We start from the raw sequence: 21136 nt of genomic DNA, 5'->3' as shown, positions 1-21136 counted from the left end.
GTCCAGACACTGTTTGAAATCAGACTTACGTCCTGTGGTTTAAGGAAATGAAAACATAGTTACATGCTGAAATATGAGGCCTGCTGTGAGCTACAGTCATTTGAGGTTTAAGTAGCTGCTGGCTCTAAGGAAGCTGCTCTCTACTGCAGGACCAGTTTCTTGCAGCACATGCCCATACAGTCAGTAATGTGAGTGCATTTAATTGACATACGTTTAATCAAAAGGACAGATTAGACAATGCTGTGTTCTATTTCACATGAGTGGACTTTCCATAATACTGTAATGCTACTTGTAGTTATTCCATCAAGAGTTCCCAATTTATCAGCTGCAGGTCTCCCAACTATCAAATTAGTAACTAGTCTCAATAAATAGCTAAGAGAAGCTTCACAAGATTTTCAACGTCACCATTGGCAATAAAAAGCCACTGGAAATTCTCTTCTCCCTGTCTTCCTTAACATATATTTTGCAAGGTGAGCACATTTTGCAGACATTGATCAAGATAGGAAAAGAGCCAACACCTTTTGACAAATTGTAAAAATCACAAACAATTCCAGTTGAATTTAGCAGTTGAAGAGTAACAGGGGGGTCACTGTATTTATTGTATTTGTTGAAAATCTCCTGAGCAATGTAGAACTTTTTTAGGCTTTTTCCTTCCCCACTTCTACAATACTATTAAGATTTCTGAAGGTTCCTTTGTCTGTCATGTACTTGAGAAGTATCTTTCTTTAAATCAGCTAGAAAAAAAAATACTTCTGTGACTTTGCGATATTTGCATTTGGTTTTGATCAAATGGTAAAGAATACTTAAGGAACGGAAATAGTGTGATAGTATTTGCATTTCTGATTTCAGAGGATTTCACATTTTTTGTTTGTTTTGATATTTGGAGCATTCAGCACTCTGTTTTTGTAATGACTTTAAACTGTGCCATTCTTTCTCCTTCCTCATGGTCTGCTGCTCCAGCATCTACTATTTTACAACAGCAGATTGAAGAAAGAGAGGAGGTCAGATGGGATAATCTCCTTCAGTTATTATGCAACAAAGTGATGAAACTATAGGAGTCTAAAATAGATTATATATGTATAAAAGGTGCTAGTCAAGCATTTTGTTGAGCCTAAAGCCTCTAATTATTTGGAGCTGTGATTTACTCTAGTTTTCAGAGTAGAAATCAGCTGGTGCCTGATAGCTGGATCAGATTGGACTCATTAATGATGTTGGCCAACATCATGGGGTTCAATGCATTTTATTTAACCAAAAAAAAAAATGCTTCCAGTCTTACAGAAATAGTCAGATCTTGTGCCAGCAAACCCTCAAAACTGATTTTGTAGTATATGAGCATGTTCACAACCTCTAGACATAGATTCTAATGTATGATGTAGAACAGTTAAAATAACAAGGTTCATTAAAAATTGTTACAATATTTTTATAATCATTAATTAAATCTCAGATTTTAGTAGTTGGATACAAGCTGTGCTTTGCTAAAGAATTCTTTCTTTTTAGAAATGGAAGTGATTTCAGTGATATGAGTTGGACTGTGCACAAATAAAATTTCTTGTTCTCTGTCTTTGCATAAGGAGTACCAATTTCCAGGAATTGGGGTAGGTTTAGCATCTTCAGCATCTTCAATTCCTCATACTTCTGTGAGGGGGTATATTAGGATTCTGATTGTAGAAATTGTTTAGGCAACACCAAGTATCTTCACATAAACTGGATTTGGCTAATTACAAGTAAATAGACAGGAAGCTAATAAAACAGTGAAACAAATGATAGTTCTTTTTATAAAGGGAGATTTACAGAGTGAGATTCTGCTGAACTGAGTCATCTCTGTGGTGAACCCTAGAAATACTCTGCCTTAACCGGGCTGCCTATTGCAGACCAAATGTTGACTGTATATTAAAGCTAACTCTCTGTAGCAGTACAGAATGCCTTTAAAGATGTGCTTTGTCATCTACTGCCATTAAAACTAGTCAATTTCCTCTTCACTAAAACTGTCCTCTGGAGCTTTAATACAGACATTGTGTTAGGTATTATAGAAAAGACAAAAATAAGGACAGATGCATTAAAAAGTACATATATACACGTTAGTACCTCAAATAGATTTATAGAACAATGAGGATGTAACAAAATATTGAGTGAGCACTATGCTGTGAACTGATTGAGGCAGGCAGGGGTCCTATGCAAAAAAGTGTGTATGATCTCATAATTAAAAACTATATCATAATGTATATTACAAAGGGACTGAATGAAGGTTTCACAGGCATCCTGAATTCTGGTATTTCCTAACTTTTGACTGCTTAACTGTGCAACCTTAAAATGTTCTTTTAATTTTGTTTGTGTATAATATATGTATATATTTACTGTAATTTAGGTAATTGACTAAATTACTTGCGTTGCCTTTGTTGACAGTGTTTTTATGGGGACACTACTGCTCCATTGTAATATATCTGGTATTTACTATGTGTTTTAAAAATAAAATGACTTCTGATTCCTTTGGATACTTCAGAGGCTGGGAGTGGGGACGGGGATTATTATAATCTAGTATTTTTGTTTTTCTTACTAAAAACTATGAAAGGGCTAAACTTACTTTCTCTAAACATAACCAAATGTGGTAGGCTCCAGTTTTATAACCAGGAAGGGAAGACATGTATCAATTACTCCTAGCAACTATTTTAGAATTTTGCATCTTAGTAGCGCATGTCTGTTTCTAATTAAGTTTATAAACACTTGAAACCAATTTGAAGTGAGTATTTCTAAATCTAGCCTGATCTGTGATCACAAAAGGTATTTAAACACTGTAGATAATGCTAATGAGCTGTAGCCAAGCAAATTTGTCTATTCTATTCTTAGTATGTGACGAATTTAAAAAAAGGCTAATTATCTAGATGAAATTGAAATGATAACTCTTGGGTTTTCCATCACACTAGTTACGTTTTAGAAGAAGGATCAGATCATCTTCTCAAATGTTCTTCTTAAATATTCCAGTGTTTCTTTAAGGCAAGAAAGATAATCAGTTTTAGTTAATTTTATTGAGCTACTCTTTCAAATACCAGTGATTGTAGACAAAATTAGACATGCAATTTGTAGGAAGGTCACAAAAATTATCCCTTATAAAAGTTTAATTTGTGCAGCTTTTTTATGTTAATATGTACAAATATTACGCACTTTTAAGCAAGATGTTCGCATATTGAAAAGTTGGAAATGCTTTCAAGATGTTCATCAAAATAACACTACATATTTGTTTTATCAAGACAGTTGCATGTAGTAGTTGCACAGGGGCCAGCTGGGTTCATTTTTATATTTCTGCAGATAATTTGTCTTGGAACTTTCCCATAAAAATTGGAAAGATTAGGAATGAGTCCAGTCATCAATTTGATTTTCATACAGGTTTATACCCTAAGAAATATACCTGTACTTTGTTCACCTTGACCTTTCCTTGCAGTTTTTTCAGGACTAAATAAACAAGGTATTTGTGTGCTTGCAATAATCTCTTCTTGGAACTCTAACCCTTGGAATTTCAAATATACTTTTCAATATTTATTCTTTTGATGTTTCGTACGCATTTTGTACTACTTGTGCTAAGGTATTTTGTAGTGTTCATGTAATCTGTTAAACAGTTGCCACATATCACCCAAAAGCTATTTTAGTTGTGGATGATGTGATCCTTAAGCATGAATATAAGGACAAGATCGTGTGATGTTCTGAACATCTCCCAGAATGGGCACCTTAATTTGCTAACTATTTTAGGGTCATTTAACTCAAAAGATACACTATAAATATTAGATAGTCATTTGGAATTATTGAGAGTCATCAGTTCCACAACAAAAGCTTCCAAAAAGTGAATTTTAAAGAAGAAATGCATTGGTTCAAAATATGACTACATAAATATCCTTTTTTCTAAGCCATTTTGAAGGGCTGTAGACCATTCATGCTATGAATCCATTTTTAATGCTTGTTTGTTTCTTTTTCCCATATTCCTTCTGCTACTAGTGTTTCAAAATTTGTATGCTCATTTTACTGGTCTTCTAAATATGGCTGCCTTTTAGTGAATGTAGGCAATGCATAGAACTCTATAGGATTCCAACCAAGGCTCTTTGTATTCCTGTGGAATGTATAAAGTAATTGGGAATCATAGAATGTTAGAGTTGGAAGGGACCTCAGGAGATCTAGTCCAACCCACTGCTCAAAGCAGTACTAAACTCAGCTAAATCATCCCAGCCAGGGCTTTGTCAAGCTGCAGCTTAAAATCCTCTAAAGATGGAGATTCCACCACCTCCCTACGTAACCCATTCCAGTGCTTCACCACCCTCCTAGTGAAAAAGTTTTTCCTAATATCTAATCTAGACCTCCCTTACTGCAACTTGAGACCATTGTTCCTTGTTCTGTCATCTGCTACCATTGAGAACAGCCTAGCTCCATCCTCCCTGGAACCCCCTTTCAGGTAGTTAAAGGCTGCTATCAAATCCCCCCTCATTCTTCTCTTCTGCAGACTAAACAAACCTAGTTCCCTCAGCCTCTCCTCATAGGTCTTGTGCTTCAGCCCCCTAATCATTTTTGTTGCCCTCCGCTGGCTCTCCAACTTGTCCACATCCTTTTTGTAGTGGGGGGCCCAAAACTTGGACATAATACTCCAAATGCGGCCTCACCAATGCCGACTAAAGGGGAATAATCACTTCCCTCGATCTGCTGGCAATGCTCCTACTAATACAGCCCAATATGCTATTAGCCTTCTTGGCAACCAGGGCACACTGCTGACTCATATCCAGCTTCTTATCCACAGTAACCCCCAGGTCCTTTTCTGCAGAACAGCTGCCTAGCTCGTCAGTCCCCAGTCTGTAGCTGTGCATGGGATGCTTCTGTCCTAAGTGGAGGATTTTGCACTTGTCCTTGTTGAACCTCATCAGATTTCTTTTGGCCCAATCCTCCGATTTGCCTAGGTCCCTCTGTATTTTATCCCTACCTTCCAGGGTATCTACCACTCCCCCTAGCTTAGTGTCATCTGCAAACTTGCTGAGGGTGTAATCTACCCCATCCTCCAGATCATTAATGAAGATGTTGAACAAAACCGGCCCCAGGACCGACCCCTGGGGCACTCCACTTGACCAGCTAGACATGGAGCCATTGATTACTACCCGTTGAGCCCAATGATCTAGCCAGCTCTCTATCCATTTTATAGTCCATTCATCCAACCCATACTACTTTAACTTGCTGATAAGAATACTGTGGGAGAGTGTATCAAAAGCTTTGCTAAAGTCAAGGTATATCACGTCCACCGCTTTCCCCACATACACAAAGCCCGTCACCTCTTCAAAGAAGGCAATCAGATTGGTCAGGCATCCTCCTCTAAGTTATCTTCAGAGAGATTGTGTGGCAGCCAGTTTTACTTATTTAAATATTTTCAGTTATTTATAAAGCATATTTTAGCAACCAGTGGAAGAGTACTTGAAGAAGCCTAGTGAAAGTAATAAGTTTGGAGTTCCTAGATAAAGCCAACTTTGTGAAATGTGATAGCAAAAATCATTACTTTTCCAAAAGTGCAATACTTGACATTTTTTAAGTGGTATAGGTTCCGTTCAACTTTGCTTAAAAAATAAAAATTTCTGGCAAAATATTTTTGCAAAAGGAAAAAGGAAAGGAAGAATAATTTTGGGGAACAACAGGTCAAAATCTACTTAACGTGGTATGAGTCCTGTTTATAGTTGCTTCTCCAATGCTATGATAAAATATAATTTCCATGCACTAATTATTGGTATTGAGGCAAATCTACTACATGTGTAAATTCATTGTGTGACTAAAACTTTACCTCACTAGTCAATATCAAGAAATCAGGAAAAGGATTATTAAAATTCATGAAATCTTTTTTCGCACATGTAAATTGTTCAGAAAAAAGGGAGAAAATTCTAAAAATAGGTGACAGGATAAGTGGACAATGCAGGCTGAATTGTTTCATGAAGAAGATAACCAGCGTATGGAATTAGTTACCAAACATGATAAAAGTTAAAAGTATAATTGAGCCCAGATATACAGCAGTAGCTGTAAATGGCTTCAGGGATATGTGTCGGGCCTTCCTCCTCCTCTTGCCAAATCAAGAAGAAGCCACTAGGGGAATGCTGGGTCCACTCCATGCGCCACCAGCTACTGCAACTAACTCCAAGAGACGACCTTTTTATAAGGCCTTCACAGCTTCAGAACATGTTTACTCTGCTGCCATGACATCCTCCACTCTCTTCCTGTGGACTTTTTTAGACCATAATTGATTCCATGTTTTTACTTATTTTTTCCAGTAATTGATTGATCTAATGTGATTTATGTAGCCATTTTGCTACTGCCAATCAAGTCAAACTTGCCTCTTTCACAGCAACATCTGCCTTCATCTTTGCAGTTTTCAACTTTATCTCTTACTCTCTCCCTCATGTTAGTTTATTTGGCCAAACCACCTTTGTTGGTGTGTGTTGAAATATACTTGCATACAATTAATTTTAAGTTACATTTCATCTTGGTATAGGATCCAGTCAAGGTGGTAATTCTGGAGAAGAATTCAAATTCAAAGAAATGTGCTTCATGTGAGAAGAGGTACCCTGGCCCTCAAATCAGCATGTCAGTTGCTAAAACTCTCTGGGAAAGGGTGCTCATCACCTGGGTGTTTTGTTTTGCAGCAATAAGCAAGTTGAAGGAGGCTTTTGCCACTCAGCCTGTTGTATCTAAGCGTCTAGAATTGTCAGCCCTCCAGTCTCTGAAGAAAAAAAGATCTTTGGCTCTCGTACCCACTCAATAATAGTATAAATTTCTCTGTGCCACTGCCTCCTTCCCCCAAGAGTGTCTTCATCTATACTGAGAGAATCCAAAGAAAAGGCTTCAAAATGCTCCAACTCTAGGTGCAATTTCTTTTTTATTTTATTGAAAGCAGTGGTCTCCAGGAGATTGTAGTGCATTTAGTATGAGTGTAGCCATTTCAATTAGTGCAGTCCAAGAAAAAGCACTCCAAATATTTTGGGGACTCCATTCATAACTCAAACCCTCATTTCTCAAATGTGGTTCAGGACACCAGAGCAGAATCTTGCCCATAGTTATGACTTTGAAAGTACTGAAGAGTTTTGTAAATTATCCCGTTTTGTCCATGGCCTGTGGGGAAAAGTTGGAGAGGTCTGCATCCCGACCTACTATTAGCTGATAAGGTTTCCACCAGTAGAGAGATTGGACTGTGAAACTACCACTTAGAGCTCGTCAAACTTTTACTTAGCCTTAGTCACTTGTCTTTGGAACTAAATCAGATGCTCAATTCATCTGGCAGTGCTTCGGTCTTTATTTAATCAGCAAATCCTTTGGGTATTGCTAATCTCCTTCAGTGGTGCCCTTCAGAGGCAATTTCATGGGGGAGAAGGGAAGGTTATTTTCAGTAACCAGTGTCATTTAAATATTTCTACACCTGTTCACTTGCCATTTCTTCTTCCCCACTCTTCAGAGCATTATAGCTAGACTAAATGAGAAGTATGATTATAGTGACAGTTATAAATATAGTTTCAGCTTCATATTCTTACACTGTTTTGTGTTCACCTTAATGGTTAAATAGCTTTAGAATGTTTCTAGAATTTTGTGGGCTGTGGCATACAACTCCTTTTAGCAGAGAACTGTATAAGCAGTATATTCCAAGAACTCCATTTACTGGTACGTAACAGTCTTTTGCCGATTGCTGCAAATAACATTTGAAAGCTGAAAGGTCCTTTCTGAACTTAATTTGTTGTTATACAGGAAATATCTTCCATAGATTCCCATCCATGTATAGTAGTAAAATACTAAGAGTCAGAATACAATTGCTTTAAAGTTTCTATTAAGGCAAGTCTGGGTTATCAAATTTTGACTTTGTCAAATGTTTAGTCTGGTGGTTACTAAAGCTTTAATTCTAAATCAGAAAGCAGTGATATGATTCAAAGCCTGACAATTTTTGATTGTAAGGTGTGTATAATATTTAACCTTATTGTGTTTTCCTCTCTCTACCCATCATTTTAAGGTTTAATAAGTTGTGCTTACAGTACAGTAATTCTTTTTCTTAATTTGTTAAACAGCCACTGATGATGTTTAGATAAAATGCATTTTTCCTCTTAGAACAGAAAGTTTGCCTTTTTAATAGTGATTTCAGAGATTTCTTTTCTGCTAGAGTAAGTGAACTGCAAAGACTTGGCTGAGTCAGGTCATCCTAAATGTTTTACTGTACTTCCTTTGTGACTTGTTCTTGCTGGTTTTAATTAAAAACTTTTTTCCCTGGTGAGGTGTTTATGTTAGCTAATGCTTTCTTTTAGCTGTGCTCTTAGCTTTTAGCTGTTCTCTTAGGTCTGAAGTAGTAGTTTTATATCAGGAGGGATATTGGACATTAATTTTTCTTGATGAATGAGTTTATTATGAGAGACAATTTGAGAAAAAACTAACTTATTTTACATAGGCGGCACACAAGAATATTAATATTTATCTGAATTGTGTACTGTATCTTTCTAATAGCTCATACTGTTCTATTTTTTCAAAAGGCTTCCTATGTCCTGCAGTTGAGACAAAAGAAAATATGCTTTACAACTAATAAAAAGCAAATTAAAATAAAAGTCAAGGTCAGATATGTCATACTTTAAACTATATAGCTAGCAATCTCCGTTAACATTGATCTATATGTCTTTAATTTAGTTTATCATTGCAGATCTCAGCTGTAAAATTTAAAAAGGTGCTGGTGTACAATTAGTTTCATTTTGCTCTGAGCTCTGAAAACTCACATGGTCTGAAGCACTTATAACCATTTATAAAGTGACTTTGTAGCTGAATTGAAATTTTGAATATATGAGCTTCTTTAAGTGGCCACTCCTTTTTATTTTCGTTTTAGGCATCATTTTTTATGTTGTAAGGTTTTATGGTATAAGGCAACTCTAATCCTGACATGTACATTGTGCTTCTTTGCAGGTTTAACTCATTGGAAATCCTTGGAGTTAAATATGAAATTAGCATTTATGGCTAATGAGTTTCAAAGCAAAGTAGAAACTGGTTTATATCTTCTTCCATCACTTCCAATTTTTAAATCAAAATTGGATATTTTTCTAAGATATATGCTGTAGGAATTATTTGGGATTTTTATGGCCTATGTTATACAGGTGGTTAGACTAGATTATCACAATGGTCCCTTCTGGCCTTGTAATCTATGAATCTGTGAATTTGCTTATACTCAGAAATGCAATTTTTACCTTTTGGAGAGCATCTGTGTATCCTATTATTTATATATTAGTTCGTGCAATGAAATCATCAATGGACCTGTGTGTACGATGTTCTCTTTGTACCTTAAACATGTGTCTCATGCCAGACAATGGCAGTTAAAGAAATATAAGCAATCTTACTGGAAAAATTGGTCTTGATGGCTGAATATTTTGCATGATATAGGGGTTTTATCAGAGACAGCCTCATATCACAGTTTAGTGGGAGAATCATGTTTCTTCATTAGAAATAACATAACCGAATGAGATTTTATGGTGACTCTCTAAATGTATCCAATCCAGAAAAATATGAGGCATAATTTCCTAATTAGTGACTTTAAAAAAAATTGGCAGTTGTCCAATTTCTTTTCTGTTTTAAAAAGTAATAAACTGCAGTAAAACTGACGCTTTAATTTTTTTTGGCTATTCCTGCATTTTTTTATTTTCCTGTCACTATGAATTTTATGTACTTAAAAGATGAGCTCTTAGCTTGGTCTTTTTTTCTTTCTTGCATAACTTGTGAATTGGTGTCCATTAAATGATAGAAAAGGAAATGGTAATACTGGCTAGAGACAGAAGGTGTACCTTTCAGTGATAGCTTCTTCAGGTACTGCCAGCACCTGTCAGTTCTGCCTTGATATAGACATTTATCCTCTTAGCTGGTTCTCAGGAGATAACTGTTTTATGGTTTGTAATGTGGGCAGCAGCAAAGATGTCTAGTTTTCTTGGGCCTATTTTGAGACTATTTTCAGCGTTCCCCATAAATCAAATCCTTTCATAGAGCTTCACAAATAATCTAATTCAATTTGTTGCTCTTTGTAACTGGGCATGCTTTTGTAACACATCTTCCCACACTCCTCCTCTTGTTTCTGCTCCTTTCTACCATATATTGAAAAAATGACCTTCAGGGATTGTATTGTGACTATCTGTCAGCCTGTTCTCATCAAAACTCTTTGAACCCAACTATCCAGATTTGAAAAGCTGATTAAGATTTTAAAAATGTGCTGCAAAGAGGTTTTGAAACTGTTAAGCTTTTTGTGTTCTGGTGCAGGTCTATAACATGTTTATAGTTGCAAAAGTGCATTTGTACAACTATGTCTACATGCTCTTGGTCTTTCAGTCTACAGCCAAAAGGCTCTGTCCCCCCACTACTGCCACATGCACAAACATGCAGCCAAAAAAATCTAGCATAAAGTTCTCTAACTCCCTTTAAGAAACCAGGCAAATTTGCTAGCTGAGCTGATATCAGATTGTAGTTAAGAAAATTAAGAAATTTAAAAAAAATAAATATTTGGATTAGATTCAGGAATAATGTCAGAGAACAAAAAGATTTGGACTGTAACTGCTTAATATCTTTATAGGATAGAAAATGAATTCCCATAGGAATTTGACCAAAGGAAAGCCAAAGATTAATTTCTGAAAACCTGCATTGTTACCCTCTGAATGTTCATTTCAATCTTTGTATGAATAAAATGGCAAAATATTTTTGTTTTATTAAAACACACTCATTTACCAGTTTACTGATTGTGAGATTATTGCTATAGGCTTGTTCTACACTTGACTGCTGCCGAATCGCCGAGGTAACAGAAGTTACACAAAGTACGCAAAGAACTTGCATAACTCCCTTCTACTTCTGTGCTTCTGTTCTGCGCGCCGTCTTCACTGCACTGTGCTGACAGGAACCGTGCGCCCAGACCATAAACTATGTGCCAGGAGTTAAGGTTTCAAGTGCATTACCAGTGATTTAAGGATAAAAACCATTACAAGAATGTTATGATTCTCTCAGAAACAAGCATTTCCAGGAAATTCAGAGTTAAAGTTAAAGAAATGCAAACATATTGAGAGAGAGAAATGGATGGCAAAGGTGCCCAAAACCTCACTCTGTCCTGACACACCATGGGGGGAAGAGAGAGACGACAATCCCAATATCTATCAAATTAGTTTAATCCAACCTGGAATGATCACAAACACTAAAATGCATTGATCATAATTGTACAGTTATTGCAAGGCATCACTGTAGATCAGAATTAAAGTTGAAATGTGTAGAAATCTCTTCTGCAATCCAGTGGTTTTAGCATGATCCTAATATAACGATGATGGTAGTTTGTGACATGGCACTTAGGACTGAGTGGTAAATAGGAGACATAAATAAAGTGTATGTAATTCAGCTGTGTCAAGCAATTTTAGTTTAAAAAAATCAGCAGACGTCTAGTATGTAAATGACTAGATTTGATATGTTTGAAAAAAGAAGTGGAGAGGACAAACATATTTTTAAATTAACTTTATTCAACAAAATTTCCATATGAACTTTTAGCTTGGAGATTTAGTGATCGACTGACGGAATATTATTTCTTGGAATCCTAAAAAGCAATTTTCCCAAATTTTGCTATCCCTTCAGGAGTATTTCCATTCATACTCTGTAATTTGTTCTGGATAAATTACTTGAAAGAAGAAAAGAAAACTTAAGATCAGTGTGTCTTGTTAATAAGCTAGTGGATATGCACTTGGCTATAAAATTACCCATTTTTATTTAAAGTGCTTCAAAGTCTGTTTCCCATTTGGAGAAGAAGCTTTAAATTGATTAATCTATATTCTGGCAGAAGCCTCCAGAAAATTGTTGCAAATCGGTATGAAAACGTGTGAGAGACTAAATCACTGGATAACACTTCTGCTAGAGTTTGCTAACATGAAGTAGAAGCATAAACTAGTTTCGGTTTATTTAAATCGGAACCATAAAATGGGTAGCCAGTGGTGTTTGTATTGAGATTCTTAAAGTTGTGTGCATTTTTGTAGCTATCCTCCCACTGGTAAATAGAGAGGAGCCTCAACTCTCTGCAGTGACGACCTCAGTTGGCTCTAGGTTCTTAAAATCAAAAGCACCATCATCCTCTGTAGTGTTCAATTTCTAAATCCTTTGCCTAATTGAATATGTAACTAAAGTCCAGGTTCTACTGGATAGCTATATAGAAGCATAAGTAATCTGAGTCTGATCCTGTACGTTCTAATAAAATGATGATTATATTTCTGTATTTACTTGGTATGTACTATACAGGAAAGATAGACTTATGTGTTAGAGGTGGGGGAATAGCACTGAACATGAAATATTCTATAGACTGTAATGAAATAATTCTGAGTAAAGAGAATCTGCATGGATAAAAATCCCAAATCATAAGAATGCAAATTTACTAGTGGGTTTACATAAGAGAAAGATGTTGTGTATGTAGTTTGGGGGGAGATCTAACAGCTAACTAAAGCTAATAGAAGCAGTAATGATGGGTGACTTCATCTACCTGCATATAGTGTGGTAATGTTTCATCAGAAAAAAGTTGAGTAGTGGTATTTTTGAAACCTTAAATAATTGTTTCTTGGACCAGTTAGTTCTAGAGCATACAAGTGATAATCTACTCCCAATTTGTGTTAAATAACACACTGACGTTGGCTGAAGTAACTATGTATAGTGAAGCCATCGGGTAATAGTGATGGCAAAATAACTAAATTCAACATTTTCAGGGGAAGAATTGTACCAAAAAGTAGCATTGTGGCATTAAAGCTTAGAAAAGAATTAAAAAAAAAAAAAAAAAAAAAAAAGAATCTATTCAAAAAGACCCTGAAGTCAAAAGTGAGGAAATGAAAATGCTTAGGCTCAGCATGGAGGCTGCTTAAGCAGAAAGTATGCATACTCCTGAACAAAGGAAAGGAAAGGAATAAAATGATATTGTTAAATGACAAGGTCCAAGAGATTGAGTTAAACAAGTATACTTAAAAAATCCAGACCAACTGACAACAATAGAAAGGAACATAAATTATGACAAAACTAACGTAAAATGAAAATTAGAAGGGTCAAGAGGAATTTTGAGGAACAATTAGCTGAAGACAAAAAAAAAAATATTTAAAAATATATTATAAACAGAAAACCTGCAAGAGATTCAGTGAGTCTGTGTACAACCAAGCAGTAAAAGGAGAAATGGAAGAGGATACACACACTGTGAAGTAGATGAATGCTTGTAGTGGTCTTCATGGCAGAGATAATTACCCTAAATCTCATCTTTTTAGATAATAAAGATGAAGCATTGCCAGAAACTGAGGTATTGAAAGAGGAAGTGTTGAGATAATTTAAGAAAATAGTAACAAATCCTCAGGACTTGTACAGGATGGTATTCGTTCAAACAGGAATAAGAGACAGAACTCAGAAAAAGAGCATCTAGGGTGAATTTCAGAAAAACTTGCTGACAATGAGGTGTATGATGTAGTATTCCAAGGATATGCATAGAAACTCTATTCTGCAGGTTGTTAAAAACTGGACTGGGAAGGGAGGGACTAGGATATTGTAAATAACCTTGAATGGTCCTGAGGGTGGACTGATTGATGAAGTCTTTTCTGTCTCCAACATCTATAATTTTATGAGCCTTTTGAGACTGAAGACTAAAGCGCACAAAATTGAAAAGAGAAACAGAGGTCATTGGGTGGTTCGTGAGAAAGTGTGGTGAGAAAAAGCATCTTTTGGTTTGTTTGGGTTTTTTTTTTTAATTATAACATTTCTCCAATGAGTTTGGTTGCTGAGCTGCCCTTTCTGCTTCGGCAGTGTCTGGCAGATAGTAACCCATGAGAAAATTGGGGAAGGAAACTAGGAAAACTCTAGTTAAAACTATTTTAATAAGACACAGAAACAAGATTAGTTATTGGGTTTTTCCCTGCTTTAAAAAAACACTGTTTCATTTAAATTAATATACCATGGACTTCATTCCAAGCTGAGATCAGAGCTGCATCCTGTTTTGCACCTATGTACACAGAGAAGGGACATTGGCACTCGTGTTTACAGTAATTATAAAAGTATAATGTGTACTTCATATTGTTCAGATTTAGCAGATTTCTGATTTTTGTTTGTCAGGTCATTTCTTCTTTAAACAATACCAGAGCCCAATCTGTTTTTATTTTCCATTAAATTCTCTGGAAACCATCTTACTTACGGTAGGATGGCTTCCAGAGGATTTAAATGAATAAAGTGAATACTTTCCTACACTCATATGATTTTGGCACTAGAACAGTAGCAACTGGAAGCTGACTAAATTGTTACTTATGGATTTGGTATTGTGGTGACAGAACTTCTTATTTATCCTATACGAAAGCTTAACTATGTACCTTGAGATCAATTTAGTGACTTAAAGTTCAAGTAAAAGTGTTTCTTTTTCAGATGCAGTTTGAATAACATTTATTTAGTCATTTAAGTACTTTCACAGTAGTTCTTTTTATCACATAACTTTATTCTTTTATCGGGTTTATAAATTATATTCACAAGAGACAGATAATCTCTTTGGTGTTTTTAAAAAAAATTGTGGGAAGGATTGTATCATTCTAGTCTGTAAGAATCATGGATGGGCATTGAATAAGAAGTGTAGAACATAAATATGATCACTAAAAGCATGTTAGGGAACCATGTATATCTAGGTTTAACATATTGCCCCTTAAGACAGTTTTTACGTGCACATAAACACAGTCTCTAAAGCCCTGTCAATGCTGAACTCAGGATGATTCTTATTTGAGCAGTGTTTAAGATAGTTGGAATTTTTCCTGACTGCCCTGTGAATGGGTGCATTTGTCTGAAGACTTACAAAATGGGGCCACTGTCCAAGTCGGGACTGGTCTACTGTATGGTTTGGGAAGCTTAGTTCTCCCCAAGAAAGTACTTGCCCCCAGTGCTTAGCAATATTATGCTAAAACCGTAGTAGCAATAAGAATGTTGCATGGTCTGATTCCAAAGAAGACAATTCACTAAGACCTGATATAATGAGTGAAAGAGAGCTAAGCATGTAAAACCAAGCGTTGAACAACCAGAGCAAAGTTGAACTGGTGAAGACTAGAGACGTTGAAGGTACGATAGCTTTAGTTACTGTAATAAATACAATCGGGGGCCAGGAACAATACAAGCCAAAACATTATTTTGCACACAGTATCTGGTTTCAGTTTTAAATAAAAGTAATAAATATCAACAAGTAAGTAATGAGCAACTCTAAAAGTGCTCTCTTCATACAACTTATGAAGACTAATCTTGGCATCAGTCCATTTAAGGTTTCAACTAATACTTGGCCTAGAGGTGTAATAAGTCTAAACTTTTGTCTCCCATTTAAGAAGTTAAAATAACTTTGATTGTGTCACCTTCTGAGGCTGAACTTGCAAATTTTGTCCTCTGTGAACTTTCACAAAGAATCAGAATGGTATAGAGGAGTGGGAAGAACTGGTAGAAAAACAAATCCAATAGGATATCAGAAAGGTATTGACTACACATCAAAAGCCTAATGGACTTCAAAGAGGGAGAAAAAGCCAAAACAAAGTGCTTTTTACTTCAGTCTTTATCTAAAACAATTGCCAGACATAATTAGTGGAAGAGTAAATCTTAGCATGAACTATTCAGATTTTCTTCTTTCACATCATTCTTTCGTACTTAAGAAGTACATTGTACCTTTATGTAAGGAATCTAAACATAGATAAAAGTAATGAAGTCATTTGAACTTGATTAAATTTAATGAAGCTCTATTTTACATATTAATATCCAGATTCAAGCAATCAGCAGAAAAATGTTTAGCAGACAACTTTTTAAAAAGGGATTCTGCAAGCTTCAGTGTGACTTGCAAAGAAAAAACATTTAATGATCTCTCTTTTTTCAATGCATAAAGAAGGCCTGAAAGAAGTTTAAAACTTCATAGTAAGGGTCATGTTTTAATAGACCTTCTCATGAACAACCTCCCATTCCCCATCAGACAGGCCCATCTCCCCTCTCTTTCATGATAACACAGCCTACAGAAGTTGGTTACATGGAAAATTAATTTTAGGAATATGTTTATTGCATTTTTAACCTTTAGTGCAATTTAGGTATTGGAAACAAGGCAAACCGGCACCATGTAATTGGCCAGTTCTCCAAAGTCTATCAGCAGGTACTCCAAGGACCAGGATGGCCAAAGACACCAGTGTGGCAATCTCTGGACTAAAGGAGGCAGCAGGAAAACCTGTCTAGTTTACATTTCGTAGTCTGTTTGGGTCTATTCTATTAACTGTCTGCACAGACTTTCTGATGCACTTTGGAAAACCCGTTAGAAAAATATCAACCTCAGTTTCAGAAGGCTCTGTTTTTTCTTATTTTTAATGGTTTTGTTTGTTTTTAATTTTTAATTCTAACTATTAGAATTATTTGAATTTCCACATCAGTGGTTTGTTTGAGTCAAACTGATTAGTCAGCAGAAGGTGTTTATAATTCATAATGTAAAGGGGCAATGGTGTAGAATGGACTCCAGCAAGATTCATTTGAGAGGCCTAAAATTGTACAACCTATGGGAAATGGATTGTTTTTAAGCTAGGGTGACAGTCTTAGTTTTAATGAAGCACAGTTCTTTAGACACAGGTAAATTTAAAATATTAAAGAGATTGTTTCATAGAAATTTTGAATATATATACCTGGGTTATGAAATGGCTTTATGCCTACCTGCCCATAATAACTTTGTAGGCAAAGCATCTTCTGAGCCCACAAAAATATTTAGTACTCTTTGCATAGCTTGTGTCCTATATGCTGGCATTGTAATTAAATGTCTTTTTTGCTCTGTTTTCACTTAGCATTCAAATAGTTCTATTTTCCAAATGTAAGTTTTAGCTTTTAAGTTGATTTTTATATTAGTGGCTATGTAAAGCTAGCGTTCAGCAAAGTCAGTGTTTTCTTTAAACAACACTTTATAAAAACCTTATTAATGTATCCTGCAGCTGTTTCAGGCATATGGCTAGTTTATTTTCTTACTTAAGTAAAAACTTTGTTTCCCAGTTACTCTAGAACCATTTTGCCTGAGATGCAAACACCTACACAAATGATATTAATGTTCAGCAATAGCAGCAACAACTGGATGCAAACAAACAAGGAAAAGTTTATCTTATTCAGCACAGATCTCTTGCATGGTGCTTGTTTGAATAAACCAGAGTAGTATTGTACATCAGGATAATAAAATGTAACTATAGATGAGCCTTGCTGTCTGTCTGGGTCCTGAAAGCCTAGGAAAATTGGTCAGGCCATGCAGTCAGCCCTGTTTATTGGGATCATAGGACTATGCTATCAGACTAGGAAGACTAGGGCACATGCTGCATCTCATTCCACTACTGAACCCAACAGATGGGTATCAATAAAAGAAGAAGACGAGAGAGACTAGGAGGTGGCAGGGATAAAGCTGTCCTCAGTTTGGGAAGAAATTTTGTTGTCTTGTGTGTAAAAGGATTATGTGAAACAGTGATCCTGCACCATAACAATAACATTTGGAAACAGTGTAGTTGTCAAAAACAACACTGCTCTATGGCAACTATAGGAAGCTCATTTTGGCCAATTATATTGGAAAATAGTTTCAAATACAGTATTGCTTTTGGCATGGATCTCCACTGAACACAAATTTAGGGATAGCTTTTTATGTGTATTAGAAACAGCATACCTAGCCACTTCAGGTGGGCAGATGCATGATTTATTTTTACTCATCATAGATATATGCTTTGCATCTTGTGATTTTACATTACACCACAACCCATGCATAGAGATCAGCTCAGAACAAAGTTCTTATTCTTTAATACTAAAAAGAGTACATATGTACATTACCTTTTCTTAATTGACAAAAATAAGGTGAGGAAATGCATACTAATGAGAACAAAATGTTTGTTAATTTGTGTTTTATTTCTTTTTGCAGTTGATGAAGGTTGTATTAAAGAACTGGGCCGAGTTCGGGTTCTTCACAAGAGAATCGTAATGCCTTACAGCATATATAAGAAAAGACGGAAGGGGACAAGTGATGAAGCCAGTGTTCAGCAGTATGCAAGTTTGGTGGGACAGACATGTTCAGAAAGGATGTTGTTATTTAGAAGTTGAAGAGTTATTAAATGGCACTTCTACGGCACTATACTACATTGTACTGCTGTTGGATGATACATAATACAGTTCTGTATGCCTGTTAAAATAGAGCAGTATAAAATATAGGTATCTGCAATAGGCTATTGTGAATACATGATAGTATACTTAAAAGCAAAATCCATTAACACTTCAAACAATTTACGGCAAAGCTTTAGCATATGTAGAGATTCTTAGCTAAATTTGCTTGCAGGGATTTTTTAAAATTAGGTACTTCTGGCCTTTCTTCACATTCTGGATACCTTAAAGTACCCAAGTGAACTGAATGACAAATTGGGGTTTTTTTTTCTGTAGAGGCAAAGGTTAACCATAATTCTCCCCCAGATAAACAATACATCTGTTAGAAAATCTCTCAGATGGCACCTTGGAAATCTGTGATAAAAATTGTGGAAGTTGTAGTGAAATGTGTATGTTAATTAAGTGTGCAGTTACTTGTTAACACAGAATGCCACACTATTCTGTTATACAGTTTTAATACCATGTAATGTAAATATATAGAGTGGGGCTCATAATTTCCCTGGAACCATTTTATGTTAGTTTTAAATAATGTGTATTACAATGTCAGAGATCACATTGAACTTGTAAATTAGACTCATTTGGCAATGAAAGGGGCAGCAAAGTTTTGGGAAATTTTCCCCTTTAGAGATAAAACTAAGAGTAGTTTCATTATAAAATTACCAAAGAGATGCAGTGATGAAGTATCACTGGGATTCTGCATTGAGGTTCATTTGTGGAATTGTGTGGGGAAGCTTGCAGAGCAGCTACCTGTTCTGTACGACCTTATAGCCAGCAGTGTTAGCATCCTTGACTTTCCTTTACACTGCAGCCATTCATAGGATAACACATTTAATAATTTTTTAAAATACATGTTTGTACCAGTTTGAAATTCAAGAGGTTATGTTGCTTTGTTATAAGCACTATATTATTTGATACTTGAATGTTATGCGTGCTCTTTTACCATCTTTGTGTCAGTATCTACTGATACAAGTTTTAGGAACCCAATTCTAATATTTCATCAATAAATTGCAGTATCCTAAAACTCCACACTTTCGGAGTTTGTTAAACTTCTTGGCTAATCTGTACTTATATTGAATCAGTTTGAAGCCTTTGAAGAAAGTGATTCCTGTTGGGAAAACAAATCTTTAGGTGCCTACACTCTAATATACATTACCTGTGGCATTAAAAACCACCTTTAATCTCTAACGTTTAACTCTCCCGTCCTTCAGGAACCTTGATTTAATTTTAAGTAATAGCCATGTACAAACATTGGCACTAATGATAATTGAAAATGGAACAAAAATAACTAAGGTCCAAGCAATGCAATTCAAGCAGACTTTTTTCTTCCCTTCTGCCCCTCAATTTATGGTAATCATAATATTGGTTTCAAATACAAGTCCAAGAACATTTTTGAAAACTTCATTTTACTCAGCATGGTTACTGTATTGGTCTAGTCAAAGTAAAATGGCAACTTGCCATTCAGTAAAGAAATGATTGTGGATGTTAGCATCACACCAAAAGTATGATGGTTAATCAGTTAGAATTCAGAGATAGTTTCCATATACTGTATTGCACATAGTTTATCCATGATTCAACTGAAGTTTTCACAGAAGATACACCTACAGTCTTGTTTTCAATGTGGCCCTAACTGGCCCACCAACCAGGGGTTGGGTGAGGGGAAACGGGAAAAAGGGGCAATTGCCCAGGGACCCGGAGATTTTAAAAGAGGCCCAGGCTAAGGGCAGCAGGGGTGAAAGCTTTCCCTCAGGGACACTAGCTCCCCATCCCATCTCTTCCACCCATGTCCCCCACCTACAGTCTACCCCCAGCCTGCTCACCGCCACATCCCTCCACACCAGCCCACTTCCCCCCTAGGCCCACCTCCTCTCTTCCATCCACCCTTTTCCCCACATCCACATCCCCCTTCCTCTCCTCCACTGTTCAGTCTCCTGCCACTGCTCACCGCGTCCCTTCTCCCCCTCTCCCTACTCAGCCCCCCAGCTGTTGCTCACCATCTGGGGCAAGGCAGAGTGTGGAAGAGAGGAGGGGGACTGAGCAGTTGAGGGGAAGGATGCGGCAGTGATCGGCCAGGGGGAAAAACGGGGGCCTGGGACGGACTGTGGGTAGGGCTGAGGGCAGAAGAGGTGGAGTGGGACTGTTCTGCCCTGGGACCTGGAATTCCTGTCGGTGAGCCTGGGCCCTACAGTTGATTTCTTTCTAAAAAGAAAATACTCTTCCTATAATTTGTTAATGCTTGTTTGACTGATGCACAGTGACACCATAAATTACAGTATAACCTTTCTAACACTTTCTACCTACAAAATATATTGAAATGTAGTAATATACAGAAATAACTTTTAATGTACATTTATACAAATAGATCAAAAGGGCAGCAGCTCAGAGGGGTTTTGGTATTATAATGTATCACTATGGTAGGCTTAAAGTTAGATTTGCCAGGTTTATTTTGGTTTGTGGGCACTTACTCATTTCATAATATGCAACCTAATTGTGGTTATTCTTTTAAAGACCAGAACTCTTGCTGTGCACTCAGTCAATGGAGGCACAAAAGGGTACAGAAATGATGCTCAGACACTTCAGATAGGCTTTTCAAAAGCAGTATTGGCCTGGCTCTGCTCCCGTTGAAGTCATTAGTTAAAACTTGCATTGATTTCCAGGGAGCAGAGCGAGGCTAATGCTCAGTGCTTTTGGCAATCCCACCCTTAATGCCTCATAGAGAGAGTAGATTTTTTTTAAAAAAAAAACAATGTTACAACTCTTCTCGAGAAGATGCTTGGACCAGACATATAATTAAGGGAAATGGAATATTTGAACAATTGAAATTTGAGGACTGTCAGGCTTGATGTCCTGTTTAGTTTGACAAGTGAATGGACTTGTCCATTTCCTGGATGAACATTGAATAGGTGTCTCCACTCTCTGAATTGCATTTAAATTATAATGCTACAGCAATGTGGACTTTTGTATTCTTTTCGTTAAACTT

General features: G+C 36.3%; 1 protein-coding gene across 5 annotated transcripts in view; it reads left to right on the top strand.

Annotated features, from left to right (window-relative positions):
* The window catches only part of ATE1 (arginyltransferase 1), a 147487-nt gene extending 126601 nt beyond the window's left edge, over nt 1-20886 (top strand). For all 5 annotated transcript variants that reach the window (XM_067561344.1, XM_067561343.1, XM_067561342.1 and 2 more), the window contains one exon: nt 17924-20886. In XM_067561344.1, coding sequence (XP_067417445.1) covers nt 17924-18102 — 179 coding nt within the window. In that variant the 3' untranslated portion in view covers nt 18103-20886. The remainder of the gene's footprint in view (nt 1-17923) is intronic.
* Nucleotides 20887-21136: the final 250 nt, after the last annotated feature.

The sequence above is a fragment of the Emydura macquarii genome, unplaced genomic scaffold (assembly GCF_026122565.2).
Source record: "Emydura macquarii macquarii isolate MOO-44397 ecotype Brisbane River unplaced genomic scaffold, CSIRO-AGI_Emac_v2 contig_2372, whole genome shotgun sequence".
Lineage (NCBI taxonomy): Eukaryota > Metazoa > Chordata > Testudines > Chelidae > Emydura > Emydura macquarii.
This window is presented reverse-complemented; position numbering and strand designations above follow the sequence as displayed.